General features: G+C 40.5%; 1 protein-coding gene across 4 annotated transcripts in view; it reads right to left on the bottom strand.

The window, feature by feature from the left end:
- Window positions 1-15,381, bottom strand: part of rhobtb4 (Rho related BTB domain containing 4) — an 85,637-nt gene that overhangs the window by 27,557 nt on the left and 42,699 nt on the right. For all 4 annotated transcript variants that reach the window (XM_051662051.1, XM_051662061.1, XM_051662069.1 and 1 more), the window contains 4 exons: window positions 10,230-10,431; window positions 9,771-9,874; window positions 2,937-3,122; window positions 1,558-2,359 (listed from right to left, as the gene is read on the bottom strand). In XM_051662051.1, coding sequence (XP_051518011.1) covers window positions 1,558-2,359; window positions 2,937-3,122; window positions 9,771-9,874; window positions 10,230-10,421 — 1,284 coding nt within the window. In that variant the 5' untranslated portion in view covers window positions 10,422-10,431. The remainder of the gene's footprint in view (window positions 1-1,557; window positions 2,360-2,936; window positions 3,123-9,770; window positions 9,875-10,229; window positions 10,432-15,381) is intronic.

Genomic DNA, 15,381 nt, shown 5'->3' with positions numbered 1-15,381 from the left:
ATTGAAGAGCATATTTACTTATATGAGCCCATTATTATCCTGTTTGTTTCCTAATTTCAAACATAATTCAAACAGAACATACATATTACACAGGAGGAAAGGCTCCTCATTACCATGGTTAGGTCAGTGTAGCTAGTCTTAAATAATAGTAATAATAATAAATTATAGTATTTATGAAAAAATAAATACTTGCTGAAACACATCTTGAAACTTTAACTACAACTGCCACTGTTGATATAAAATGAGGTCTAATAGATTCTACCTTTAGATTATTTCATATGAAACTATAACATTTTGTCAAAATATAACTTTTCCGTTAATTTTACTCATGTAAAATCGTGAAACAATTTTGTAAAGGCGATGATGAATAATGAAATTTTTTTTTTTTTTAAATAAGCGCATAACACAGTGTTGCTCTTTTCCTCCTCAGTGCTGTTTGGCATGTCAGGACTGCCTACTGTTTGAGAGGTTCGATTTGACTTCCTCCGTAATGCTTTAAACTAGAAAAGTCTCACTAGAATTGAAATTGGTCACATCAGTTTTGAGGTCTGCGCTCCACAATAATCGAGGGAAGCCCGGTTGTTGCATGCGCATATCAGAGAGCAGTGCAGATCATGATCATGAGCTGGTTCCGTTACACTTGTGCGAAAGTGCAAATGAGAAGCCTTTAGCTGATCGCGGGATTATCATTAAATCTGCCTCGGCAATCCTAAATAGGCTATCGCTTGGGTGGCTGCCGAAATATCTTCAATGGGAGAACCATGGCATTGTTCTTTCCCTGCTGTCCGTGACCCAGTCCGAATAGACCTGCGACCCACTTTTGGGTCACGACCCACCAGTTGAGAAACACTGCTTTAACTCGCACACACACTCACTTATGTCAAACCCCCTCGCCTCGCTTCTCTCTGACATTTTCTCCGCTGCGTGCGTGTGTGTGTGTGTGGCGCAAGTTGACGAGTCTGACAGGAAGTCAAGGAGGAAAGGAGATGTGCACACGCAGGTGAGATTCTCCATCCGGTTGCATTTTTTTTCTCAATACCGTAGCTAAGCAAATGTACATGGTATGATAACCGTCAATTTTCATACCATGGTATACCGTGAAACCATTCACCCCAGAAATGTCCGGGAACTTGCGAGTGCCTTGGTGGAAGAGTGGGGTAACATCTCACAGCAAAAACTGGCAAATCTGGTGCAGTCCATGAGGAGGAGATGCACTGCAGTACTTAATGCAGCTGGTGGCCACACCAGATACTGACTGGTACTTTTGATTTTGACCCCCCCATTTCTGTTATTCACATATCTGTGAAACTTGTTCAGTTTGTCTTAGTTGTTGAATCTTTTTATGTTCATACAAATATTTATACATGTTAAGTTTGCTGAAAATAAAAGCAGTTGAGAGGAAGTTTCTTTTTTTGCTGAGTTTATATATACAGTAGAATGAGCACTACCCAAAACTTGACTTGTATGGAGCATGAAATGCAGTGGTTGCTTTCACATGTGGTCTTCTTTTCATGAACCACTGCTATAGGTTGCGTCACCATCTAAGTTTGTTCTTACCTGGAAAGGGCCTTTCTGAATGAGATCATCCATGGACACCACTGTCATGAGTCTCGGCCGACCTGTCACAGGGTCATCCACTATCTCCAAGTATACCCCTAAGAAACCCCGTCCCCATCCCAAAAGAGTACGTCCTGCTCTGTGGGGTCCCATACAGCATTGGCTTCTGGCAGGCAGAGCGTTATCGCTCTGTGATGTCCTCAGAGAGCCTTGCTGCAACATGAGCAGCTTGTTGGAACTCCTGGCACCCCCTTCACCTTCCTTATCAATGTCCAGGCTCTTGGTACGCCCAGCCTGTTCTTTGGCTCCCCTTCGGCTTTGCTCCTCTTCCTCACTCCCCTCCATGCACTCTTCACCCTCCTTCTCCTCCTCAGCTGCCCCAAGATCCATCGTAAAGAGGTCATAGAACTTTGAGCAGGAGGTGGCCAGATAGACCTTGTGGGCAAAGACACGAATAGCCCCGCCCTGGAGAAGAAACAGGACGTCTGCGCACAAGGGCTGGCAGAAGAGAGAGTCTGGACCTTCTCCATCCATGGGAGGTGGATCAGGGATGCCCACCACAGGTCGAGGTGGTCTGGGGGGAAGGAAGGGGGCCTGAAGGAGGGGACGCTGGACTTTCTTTAGATGTGACTTCCAGAACTGAAGGTGGCGTCGAGAGATGAGTGCAGCACGGATAGCATTGTCAAACACATCCTTGACACCGAACTGAGCAACAATGCTTGTTTCGTAGTATGGAATGCCAAGTTCTTTAGCGACCTCGTGGCCTCGCTCTGGGGGCAGGATGTCTGTGGGTTTGATGGGTCTGTAAGGAGAGAATATAGAAGGATTGTTAAAGCCAAACTCATGAAATAAGACCCATAACAGTGTCAGATTTGAGAATGTATATGAGCTAGCAAAGGCAGAATCTTTTTAGCCACTTTTCCACCATCGGGTCAAACAGTTCTAAACACAGTTAGTGATGGTTCTAATACCATTTCCATTTGAAATTGGTTTGGTAAAGTTTAATTACAAACCGTTCCCAGCCCCGGATTTCTCAGCAGGGTTAACTATCCATACTCAGGACAGAGAACAGTGCTAGTGACTCATGACTGGTCACTTGCCCAGTTAGTCCAATCTAATCTTGATTTCGCAGCACCACAATGGAAAAAGAAACCGTAACCATGCCAACAGGTACGGATTGGTTCAGAACTCCACAATTCAACAACGGAATCTGTTCGGCCCAATGATGGAAAAGCACCTTTTGTTTTAAGTGTTGTTATGATGTAATTTGTAGTCCTGCAAGCAGCTTTGTCTCAAGACTGAACATCTTGAAAACTTTTCATGCTGAAGTTTAAGCAATGGAATATGTGCTACGAGTGGGTGTTGGATGTGGTCCGTACTTTGCCAGGGGCCGGCGAGCCCTGTTAACAGCATCCAGATCAGCGTAGCGCAGGTCCAGCTGACAGCCCACCAGGATGATTGGGGTGCGGGGGCAGAAGTGCTTAATTTCAGGAAACCACATGGTGCGAACATGGCGCAGGGAGTTGGGATTGGCCAAAGAGAAACACAGCACTACCACATCTGATCTAAACACACAGAAAAAGAAACCTGGATATATTTGTCTAAAAATAAACAAACAAAACCTGTAATATGCATGAAATTGGTAACCCCTGGAGGCTTAAAAATGGACACAAATAAATAAATAAATTTATAACTACTCCTGGAATACAATCTGTGAAAAGCAATGAATGAAAAAAGCATAAACCCAGTTTAAGACTTATGTTTTTCCATATAAAACGATTTGACAAGTGTTAGTTATGGCACTATTATATACCAAAGTGGTAGTTATGAACCATTATTTTAGTTATGGCTTTAATGATCAGTCATAATGGGATTTTTGCATGAATGCAGAATCCAAAGTTCACTAGTTCACCTAAAATGAAATTTGTGGTATGACTTTTATCCCAGAGGTATAAACTAAATTAATAAGGAAACAATGAGCAAGCAGCCACAAAGAGTAATGGTTTTGTGTGTGCTTTCCCAATGAATGAATACTTCCAACGAATGCACTAGGATATAGTATGAAAGCATGTTGTGAAACCTCTGTTGCACAAGTCTTTAAAGCATCTTGCCTGACTTAGTAAACAGCAGTGGTCTAATGATATCGAGTTGTCTAATCCTGTTATATTTCACAGATGCACTCAGAAGCTTATCATGTGAGACCAGCATACACAGGAATGACTAATGGAATACTGCATTGTTGTTGTGACGTAAACACATTTACACTAACAGATTACATCACATGAGTTATGCATTAACACTGGAAAGTACAGTACTTGCATGCATGTTTACATACTGTATATAATATGACAAAGTTCTTGCCTATTGAAAGAATAAGAATCGGAATGAGCTTTATTGCCAAGTGTGCTCAAGTACACAAGGAATTTTTTTGGATGATAGGAGAAACAAGCAAGTGCACACAGAACATTACAGTGAGACACAGAATATAAAACAAGGTAAGAGTATAAATAGACATACAACAAAAATAGGACATATAGAATGGCATATGTACATGTGCAAGTGGTAATATATGTGCAAGGTAGGGGTATGTACTGTTATTGAATTAAATATGAGTGAATTTACATATGTACATGACATTTATACATTATTGCACTACGGGAGTCCTGAAGGCAGTTTAATTGTTCACGTGGTAAATGGCCTGAGGGTAAAAACTATTCTTGTGCCTGGTTGTCCTGGCACTGAGTGCTCTGTAGCACCGGCCAGAGGGCAGAGTGCGGGGGGATTTCTCCTGAAGTCCACTATCATCTCCACTGTTTTGAGCGTGTTCAGCTCAAGGTTGTTTTGACCTCACCAGACAGCCAGCTGTTCAACCTCCCATCTGTATGCAGACCTGTCACCGTCATGGATGAGGCCAATGACCGTGGTGCTGTCTGCAAACTTCAGGAGCTTGACAGAGGGGTCCTTTGCAGTGCAGTCATTCGTGTACAGGGAGAAGAGCAGTGGAGAGAGAACGCATCCCTGGAGGAGCACCGGTGCTAATAGTGAGGGTCCCAGATGGGAGTTTCCCCAGTCTCACTTGCTGCTGCCTATCTGTCAGAAAGCTGTTGATCCACCGACAGATTGTGGTTGGCATGGAGAGCTGGGTTAGTTTGGTTGAGAGAAGATCAGGCATGATGGTATTGAAGACTGAACTGAAGTCCAAAAATAGGATCCTTGCATAAGTCCCAGGTCTGTCGAGGTGTTCCAGAATATAATGCAGTCCCATGTTGACAGCATTATCCACAGACCTGTTTGGTAAGCAAACTGAAGGGGGTCTAGCAGGGGTCCATTGATGTCCTTCAGGTAGGCCAAAACCAGTCTCTCAAATTACTTCATGACCACAGACAGCGTACAGAGTCTTATGACCCTTGTTTTGAAACATTATAGCATCTCGAACATGTTGTTTTAGTACTGGCGCAAATCTCATGATTGTTGACAAAACACTAATATTTTCCTTTGAAATTCCACTAAACCCAGTAAAAACAGCAAAATATAGACCTAAATGGATGTAACGGGAGGCAGGAACTGGCAGAACAGTCAACATAACTTTAATGACGTGAAACTCAACTTAAAACAACATAAAACAAAGATGCACACACATACAGTGGCCGCGTGTGTCTCTCTCTCTCTCGAACTGGCATTTCTGGCTCACCTTTATCTTGCTCTCCCACTGATCAGCTGACTCAGCGCCAGCCATGCACCCTCACGGCCTGGCCACGCCCTCCTCCTCATCACAATGGACAATTAAAAAAGGATTTCATGTTTAGAAAACCCTTTATTTTACCATGCACGATAAGGTTGATATTTGCATGGAATGGCCCATACACAAAGGAATTTATATTAGTATTCAGTCAAAGTCTCATTACTAAACCTAAGACAGCATTTAAATTCATACTAATGTATATGTGCAGATAAGCTTACAGCTATCTGTGCATCTGCCACAGTCTTGATCCCTTAGAAGAACGAATGGAAAATCTAATACATATCTTCCATTATTTGTGAACTGAGGGATTAGCTGAAAATTGAGTTAAGAGGGCTTACAAAAATGTACTATGGCAGTACCATGGCACATTAATAGTATCAGGTGGTAATACCACAGTACTTTGATATACACCATGGTAGTAAATGCTTACCATATTGTACCATGGTACAGTGCATCCGGAAAGTATTCACAGCGCTTCACTTTATCCACAATTTGTTATGTTACAGCCTTATTCCAAAATGGATTAAATTCATTATTTTCCTCAAAATTCTACAAACAATACCCCATAATGACAACGTGAAAGAAGTTTGTTTGAAATCTTTGCAAATTTATAAAAAAATAAATTAAATTAAATTAAAAAAAATAAAATATCACACGTACATAAGTATTCACAGCCTTTGTTCAATACTTTGTTGAAGCACCTTTGGCACCAATTACAGCCTCAAGTCTTTTTGAGTATGATGCTACAAGCTTGGCACACCTATTTTTGGGCAGTTTCTCCCATTCTTCTTTGCAGGACCTCTCAAGCTCCACCAGGTTGGATGGGGAGCGTCGGTGCACAGCCATTTTCAGATCTCTCTAGAGATGTTCAATCGGGTTCAAGTCTGGGCTCTGGCTGGGCCACTCAAGGACATTCACAGAGTTGTCCCGTAGCCACTCCTTTGTTATCTTGGCTGTGTGCTTAGGGTCGTTGTCCTGTTGGAAGATGAACCTTAACCCCAGTCTGAGGTCCAGAGCGCTTTGGAGCAGGTTTTCATCAAGGATGTCTCTGTACATTGCTGCATTCATCTTTCCTTCGATCCTGACTAGTCTCCCAGTTCCTGCCGCTGAAAAACATCCCCACAGCATGATGCTGCCACCACCATGCTTCACTGTAGGGATGGTATTGGCCAGGTGATGAGTGGTGCCTGGTTTCCTCCAGACATGACACTTGCCATTCAGGCCAAAGAGTTAAATTTTTGTTCATCAGACCAGAGAATTTGTTTCTCATGGTCTGAGAGTCCTTCAGGTGCCTTTTGACAAACTCCAGGCGGGCTGTCATGTGCCTTTTACTGAGGAGTGTCTTCCGTCTGGCCACTCTATCATACAGGCCTGATTGGTGGAGTGCTGCAGAGATGGTTGTTCTTTTGGAAGGTTCTCCTCTCTCCACAGAGAAACACTGAAGCTCTGACAGAGTGACCATCGGGTTCTTGGTCACCTCCCTGACGAAGGCCCTTCTCCCCCGATCACTCAGTTTGGCCAGGCGGCGAGCTCTAGGAAGAGTCCTGGTGGTTCCAAACTTCTTCCATTTACAGATGATGGAGGCCACTGTGCTCATTGGGACCTTCAATGCTGCAGAAATTTTTCTGTACCCTTCCCCAGATCTGTGCCTCAATACAATCCTGTCTCAGAGGTCTACAGACAATTCCTTGGACTTCATGGCTTGGTTTGTGCTCTGACATGCACTGTTAACTGTGGGACCTTATATAGACAGGTGTGTGCCTTTCCAAATCATGTCCAATCAACTGAATTTACCACAGGTGGAGTCCAATCAAGTTGTAGAAACATCTCAAGGATGATCAGTGGAAACAGGATGCACCTGAGCTCAATTGTGAGTGTCATGGCAAAGGCTGTGAATACTTATGTGATTTTTTTTCGTTTTTTATTTTTAATAAATTTGCAAAGATTTCAAACAAACTTTTCACGTTGTCATTATGGGGTATTGTTTGTAGAATTTTGAGGAAAATAATTAATTTAATCCATTTTGGAATAAGGCTGTAACATAACAAAATGTGGAAAAAGTGAAGCGCTGTGAATACTTTCCGTTTGCACTGTATATATGTACCATGGTATTAAGACAGTACTTCAACGTATTCAAGGCACAATCTACAAAACATGGAAGTACCATGGTAATTTGTTGGTATTTTTATAGTTAGTTAGTGTGATCACTTACCATTGTGATAATTAAGGGAGACGTGTAATTTCTGTGCCACTAGTGGTACCAAAAACAAACTGCAATCTGATTGAAGAGCAGCCCATCTGTGCCAGATATAACAACATTGGCTCAACCAATGATGTCAATTTGGGGCGGACAAATTTGTATTTTTTTTTTTTTTTAAACATTATTTGGTTATTGTTTTTGTAATCATGTTTGGTGCTGCTAGTGATGCAGAAATTACATACTTCACTCACCTTTAAGCAATGTTATTTAAGCAAAGGTTATCACTTGCATTGGATCCGTTAGATGTTCTGATGAGCAGTCAGGCTTTTAATGAATTTCAGAGGGAAAGCTTTAAGCTAGGTTATTATTTGGCAAATGCTAGCATGTCTTTTCTGGTTAAATTAACTTGTCACTGTAAGTAAGTTGCATTTCACAATGTGTTTCACAATGTGTTTTCTGAAATTTGGTTCACAAATAATTAATGGACTCAGCAGCTACGCTTTGACAAACATTGTCAACAAATGTTAAATGTGTATGTGTGGGTGTGCTGAGCTTAAGTAACAGACAGTGGGGGTGAAAGTCATCTGATTCTGTGTTTCCATAACAAGGCACCAACATTAACAGTGCCTCCTCACTGCAATGTCTAGTGGCAGCCAGACAGATGTGAGTTGGCACTGGGTTTTATCAGCTGACTGCATTGACCTCAACACTGTGCGCGCTCATGCACACACACACACACACACACACACACACACACACACACACACATTTTCTGCTTATTCATTTCAGTCTGTGCTAAACTCAAGTGCATACAAAACACATTACATCCACAATGTTATATATTCATTTTTTATAGCTATATTACATAATCAAAACCTCACTTGCCATGACCTCATCTAGCCTACTATGCATTTGATCTGCAACTAATGTGTGTGTACTTTGTGGCAGCTTGGTGTGCAAGGATCTGGGTTGGTAAAGATGCCATGAATAATCATCAGCCTTTAACAGTGACCCAGAAAAGTATTTGCACACTTTGTATGAATGCATGAATTTTATTGCAGTAGATAACAAAAATATTACAGTGGTATTTCTTTGAAAGAAAAACAGCATAAGCACACTTTTCAAGCATAACATTTCACAAAAATAGAAATTCGGACACTTTCTGATTGTCAAAATTAGTGGAACAATGTGATGAATTATTAATTATAAGTGTGTTATATGGGTATGTAACTCTACTAGCTAGGACACCTGTGTGAACTTGAGGAAAACTGAATTCATGCATCTGCTAGAAATGACCTTGATTGAAAGTAATTGCAAAAATGGAAAGAAAAGTAATGTTAGTCCTGAGAAAAGGTCTAGCATCATTTGTTTTTCGGATACCCCTTGGTTTGATATTTTTTCTAATGCAATTAAATTGATACAGTTATCCTGCCCTGCAAAGGCAAAACTCCGTAACTACAAATTTGTACAAACTGGTTAATAACTGAAATCGGGTCTCCAAAACTTTGATCTGTCCTGTGATTGAGTTTTGCTCAACTTCTCAACTATGCTCAGATTCAGAGAAAACTGAGTGGGACTATTATATAATTCACATTTCCACAAAAACTTTGAAGCAATTTTTCTCAGTGTTGGTGCAGTTACTGCATTTTGGCTTTGTATGGCAGTATAAGTCTGGCTTGAGTGCCCAAATACTATTTGTGGCCACTACATAAGCATTCGGGAACAGTCTTTCTCCCTCTTTCTTGAACTCATTTCTCTGCTTGGCTCGGCGGCTACTGTGATCTGCCTCACTGCCCGAAGCCAAAGCACCACTGCTGATCCACTGATCCTCCACTGCCCTGTGCTGCACTGGGAATAAGAGCCTCCACGCAGTGCTCTTTGGCTGCGCTTACAGCACATTACCTACCCAGCTGGGAGAATTAGGGCAATAACCAAACCTTGGCAGGACAACAAATGTAATTTGCAAGAGTGACGAGAGATCAGAACAAACAAAATTAAAGGCTGATCTAAGCAGTGGCATTCTGGGACAAAAAGTATCCATGTGTATTAAGGGATTGGTTAAGGTTGGAGCCATGGCCTAGCAGTTTACACATTGAGCTGTTGTGCTTATATGGGCAATGCAAGTTCGAATCTGATCCCATTGATCCCTCTCCCGCTCTCTACCTTCCTCTGAATAAAAAGTGGCAAACATTCTAAACCAAAATAAAAGCAAGCAAATGGTGAATGTCTATCAGGTGTATGGGGCTTATAACAATGTATAGTGTAACTGACCTGCCGTAAGCAAAGCGCCTGTCTTTCTGGTGGTCTCCAAACGTGTCCCACAGCCTGAGGGAGACACTGACCTCATCCACCACATCTCGTGACCTCTCCAGCACCTAGACAACAGATTCAACTGCTCAGTTGATTTCATTGTACCAATGCAAACACATAATACTGCTTTCTCTGCAATGTCAATTATAAGTAGTTTTATATCCAATGTAACTCACAGCTTATATTTTATCTAGAAATAATTATGTGAAAAATATATTTCATGTTTTAAATAAACAGTATTGTCTGTAAATAGACTGCTTAAACAGGTTGTACTTAATTGGCATGATTATATGTGCTTTATGACATGCATTCATCTGTAGCTATTCCACTATAACGGCATGACTTCCGGCAAATGAGATGTATTTATGTCAACATTCAACGCTCTTCAAAATGTACACAATATGCCAAAGACTTGCCCACCTCCTGGCACACGCGGTATTGGTCGATGGCCCAGACAGTTGGCACGTGAGTGGCAAGCAGCTGGTACTGAGTTAGGGTGGCATTGCAGGCACGGGCACAGATCAGCCGGGTCTTGCCCACCGCGTTATCACCCACAACCACACACTTAATGGTCTCCACATTAGGTCGCTCATAGTCTGTGTCTATATCCATGGAGAGGGCCCTGAGTGACAGACAGAGAGAGAAAGAGATAATATTAAGATCTGCAGCACTTAAACTATTAAAAACTGTTTATCTTGAAGTCTGTTATACAAAAGTTAGTTCTGGTCCACTATTTGATTGGATTAGTGTGTTTCACGTCACTGTTTGCATGACTTCATTTGTCTGACTTTCTCTGAATTTGTCATGACTTCATTTTTCATTCCAGAAATGCTGTCAGTCTGTGTTATACTGTAGCAGTGCTAATATTCAGTATAACAGCACTCTTGCTTGAGATATTGCTTAAATAAAACAGCCATTTTTCAGTAAACATTTAAGTGTAAATACGAGTAAAATTAACTTGCACAATGATTTATGAAACACAGTCCATTCACAATGTGGTGACTCAAAACAAAGGTCCACAATGATGAATGGCATCATCAATACAGACTACTCAATCACCAAATGTTCAAAGTTTAAACAGAAATATGGGTCGGGTGCTATTTCTGTCTGAGGAAGGAACAACAAAGACAGTCAGCACAATTCTGCACTTGCCTACACACTCGTTGAAAGTGTATGGAAAGCATGTTTAAAAACACTGCGATTTCAACTGCAATATTATTATTACCAAAAAAACAACAACAAAAAAAAAAAATAGTAGGTGTTTCCTTTTGACCAATATGAAGTCATGGGCAAACATGGTCTACTGCCAATAGAAATACTGTTCAAGACAGGGTATTCACACTTGAATCCTCTTAAAAAGACCAGACTAAATAAATAAATATAGCCACAAGCGGCAATCATTGGGGTCCAAGCACGTATAGCCAGGACATGTCCAAAATAATTAAACTGGACACAATAGATCCTGTGGATGCTGTGGACACAGCTGTTCTGTGTAAAATTTCTTACAAAAGATTTTATCACAGTTGCTAAATTAAAATGTTATTAAAATGACAATATAAGATGAAGAAGAAAAACAGATTTTGGATTGTTGGACAAAGCACATTAAAAGAGCAAAAAGCTAAGTCAAAAAGGATTTAAGGATTTTTAGTCTTGGCGCTCAATCTAGTGGACAAAATCGGTAATAAATCTTTGATTTACCATGCATAAATGAGATTTTGGATTGTTGGACAATTAAATCAGGAAAAACTGAAGTTGAGGAAAAATGTAAACAGATTTCATAGGACTTTCGTTTTGCTGGATAGCTGTTGCAATTTTTAATGCACAGATATTACATTACAAGAGCAATAACTCAAAGTCAGAGGATTTAATTGAATTTCTTAACTTGCTGCTCTATCTAGTGGACAAAATCAGTAGTACATCCTTCAACTGTCAATTACAGTTGAAATAAATTATATTTTTATTTGCTGTTGACAAGACGAAATGGATGAAATTTAGCACATGTTCTAAGACTATCCTGGTATGTATATGTTTTATAAGTTTTGTCATGTTTGGACCTTGTGCAGACAAATAAAGGCGTGGTAGTTGTTACAGTTCAAACCCAAAGAATTCATTCGCTTCTTCTAAAGTATTTGACATATCAAAAATCCCCCAAAATGTTTTTTGTCAGGAAAGTCCCTAGATGATACGTACACATTTTCGAGCTAATTGGACAAAAAAAGTCGTTTTTTTCAGAAAATTCTAAATGGCGGATCTTTTTTCGGGACAGAAATAAAATCAAAGATATACATTTTGTTTGTCTTGACTCAAGGAATCAGTGAAAATAAGAATTCTGGTTCTAGCCCTTATAGATAAGAAGTTATTAACAAAAATGCATATTAGCTTATTAAAGTGCCACCTTGTAGTCGCTTTTCACCAGATTTGGTATACAGCCTAATTTTGGCGACCTGTAAGTGTTAAAAATTTCGAAAAATTTCGTAATGATCAGCCATTCGCAACAAGTTATTAGCTGCTGAATTTTGATTGGCTGCTGGTGGCCATTTTTGTTGATTTGCCTAATTGTTTTTGTAAGGATATGTTAGCACGTAACCCAAAGATGATGCATGCCAATTTTTGAATTTGTCACTCAAACGGTTGGAGTTATAAAGGAATGTTTAGCTGTAGCGCTCCCTATTGGCGAAATTGAATGAAACTTTGCACGCATCCTCAAAATGTTCTGATATCAAAGTATTCCAAGTTTTGTCAAGTTTGGACTTTGAGTTCAAAAGATGGAGTACATTTGGGCCACTCCAAAATAATAAATTAGCTTATCTTCTAAACGATTTGACAAATAAAAAACCGAACACTCTTTGTTTATCAGGACGGTCCCTAGATGATACATAATTTTCCAAGCAAATCAGACAAACGGCCTAGGAGTCCACAAAAGTAGGTTTTCAGAAAATTCAAAATGGCGGAACATTTTTCTAGATGGAAATAAAATTTGGAGATATACGTTTTGTTTGTCTTGACTCAAGGAATCAGAGTAAATGAGAATTTTTTTTTTTTTCCTTCCCTTTTTCTCCCAATTTGGAATGCCCAATTCCCAATGTGCTTTTAAGTCCTCATGATCACGTAGTGATTCGCCTCAATCCGGGTGGCGGAGGACGAATCCCAGCTGCCTCCATGTCTGAGACCATCAACCGGTTCATCATATCACGTGGCTTATTGAGCATGTCACCACGGAGACGTAGCGCATGTGGAGGCTTCACGCCATCCACCGTGGCATCCACGCTCAACTTACCACGCGCCCCACCGAGAACGAACCACATTATAGTGACCACGAGGAGGTTACCCCATGTGACTCTACTCTCCCTAGCAAACGGGCCAATCTGGTTGCTTGGGAGACCTGGCTAGAGTCACTCAGCATGCCCTGAGATTCGAACTAGCGAACTCCAGGGGTGGTAGCCAGCATCTTTTACCACTGAGCTACCCAGGCCCCTGAGAATTTTGATTTTAGCCCTTACAGTTGCGAAGATATAAGCCAAAACACAAAAGTGCTTATTATAGCACTAGACTCGGATGGGGGTGTGTGTATATGCCCGAGTAGTGGGGGGGATTTGGGACCATCCTGCAAGTTTGGATTCTCTAGGTCTTTTTTTGCTGCCCATATGCTTTTAGGGCAGAAAAAAAAAAATTATAATAAGAAAATCAGTATGGATATGATAGTGTTCCAGCCCCTTCGGTGCTTGGACCTCTAATAAGAAAATCAGTACAAATACAATAGGGTTCCAGCACCTTCGGTACTTGGACCCCTAAAAAATACAGTGAAACAGAGGGAATAAAAACCGATTCACATAATCTTCACATTGTATCTGTTATCACCATTTATCTGTTTTTGTCGACCTTGTAACGGGTTACACAGACTGGTCAACTACAATTAACGTAGTCGACACCGTCAGCCTGAAGTCGACTAGTCGCTCACGACGTGATTTATAAAACACATCTGTAGGAAGTACAGCAGGTGTGAAGCCTGGTGGCTCTGCACTGAAAAGGTGCAGTGGCTCAAATATTGGCTGTGATGTTCTGTCAGAATCACATTTAAAGGCACACACACAGAATGCACTTCAGAACAAATGCTTCACTGCTGAGGGAGGCAGCTGAAACAAACCATTAAGAGACCTGTGTGCTAACAAATATGACTGTAACTCAATATCCATGACAACAAGCAAGTTCTCTTTTAGCTTAAGAATCTCAAAATGTCATGCAACTTTTTTCCCCCTTAAAACACTGAAAGAAATATGTTTGGGTCTCCATGCAATGGTCATTTGAATGAATGCACTCATTTGGTCAATAAGCTGAACCGCTTTGCTTGAGGAAGTTGCATACATTTAAAGTTCAATTAGAAAACCACTGCAATAAAAGAGGTCTTCATGAAATAAAATGAAAATGGTTTAATGTGCACCCAGTAAGGCTTGAATTACCCTCAATAAATCAGGCATGTGATTGGCAAAGTACAAAAAAAGCTAGAAAATGTAACAACCGCTAGCTCACACATCACTGACTAAAGCAGTCAATGCAGTATGCAGACTGTTTAGAAACACTGCATTTTGTGGTTTAGTAATCGTGCAAGGCCATATCGTGATTTTAATCTTAATTCAATCCATAATGCTGCCTTGATGGACATACAGTACCAATGTCTTACTCAAAGTCTGCAGGTTTCAAAGCATTTTGGAAGGTTTTCCCTCTACATGTACTGTAAGTGCCTCTTTTACAACTGTCACGCCAAGTTCATTTCCCGATCTAAAAAGAAAGGAAAAAAAAAAAAAAAAGCTGTCTAGGGGGTTTATTATTATACATACAAATGGTTCAATATACTGCCACGGAGTACTTTACATGTGAAGATACATTTTACGTTTTCACTGCAAATATCACGTTTGTAATGCTTGAATTGACACTTAAAAATAGCAAATTTTAACCGGTCAGCAACTGTGGCAACGGTCCAAACTGGTTTTACATCCAACCATAAAGAAGGTTTTATTTCTCTGGATTAATTTAAATAAACCTAACTTTCTTTAATAAAGTGCTGACGTGAAAATCAGTAGCCTTCATCTTGCACGTTCTCAACTCTAACATATGTGCATGAGGCAGCAATGGCTTCATCCGAGGGAAGGTTGAATGACACTTGTTTGGGTGAAAAGTGCTTACAGAGAATGTACAGCTTTTCAAGAATTCATGCGTGTTAAATTTTTCACATCCCTGTTAATTGCACTAATGTGTCCTGTGCTGCACAAATCAGTTACCTTTTCCAATAATTAATTACTTTGAATAAACACAAGCATCATCTTTTTCCAACAAAATGTGGTGCATCCTGTGATACAGCTAAAGCAATCTACATTACAAGCTGCCCAGAGCTTCGCTGTCCAAGTCAGCTAACGTTCCATAAAAAGAGTTCATGAAAGATTAATGTGGCCACTGTTTATTGTTGCATTGACAAAGACTTCACAATTCAGGCCTCCACTGACAAGCTGGGTTCTAAAAATAGCCCCCATTCATTCAATTCACTCTGATTTTCTTGAGCACAAAGATATCTTTCTTG

The sequence above is a fragment of the Myxocyprinus asiaticus genome, chromosome 3, assembly GCF_019703515.2.
Source record: "Myxocyprinus asiaticus isolate MX2 ecotype Aquarium Trade chromosome 3, UBuf_Myxa_2, whole genome shotgun sequence".
In the NCBI taxonomy this organism is placed as follows: Eukaryota; Metazoa; Chordata; class Actinopteri; order Cypriniformes; family Catostomidae; genus Myxocyprinus; species Myxocyprinus asiaticus.
The sequence above is the reverse complement of the archived record's forward strand: the minus strand, read 5'-3'. Positions and strand labels throughout refer to the sequence as shown.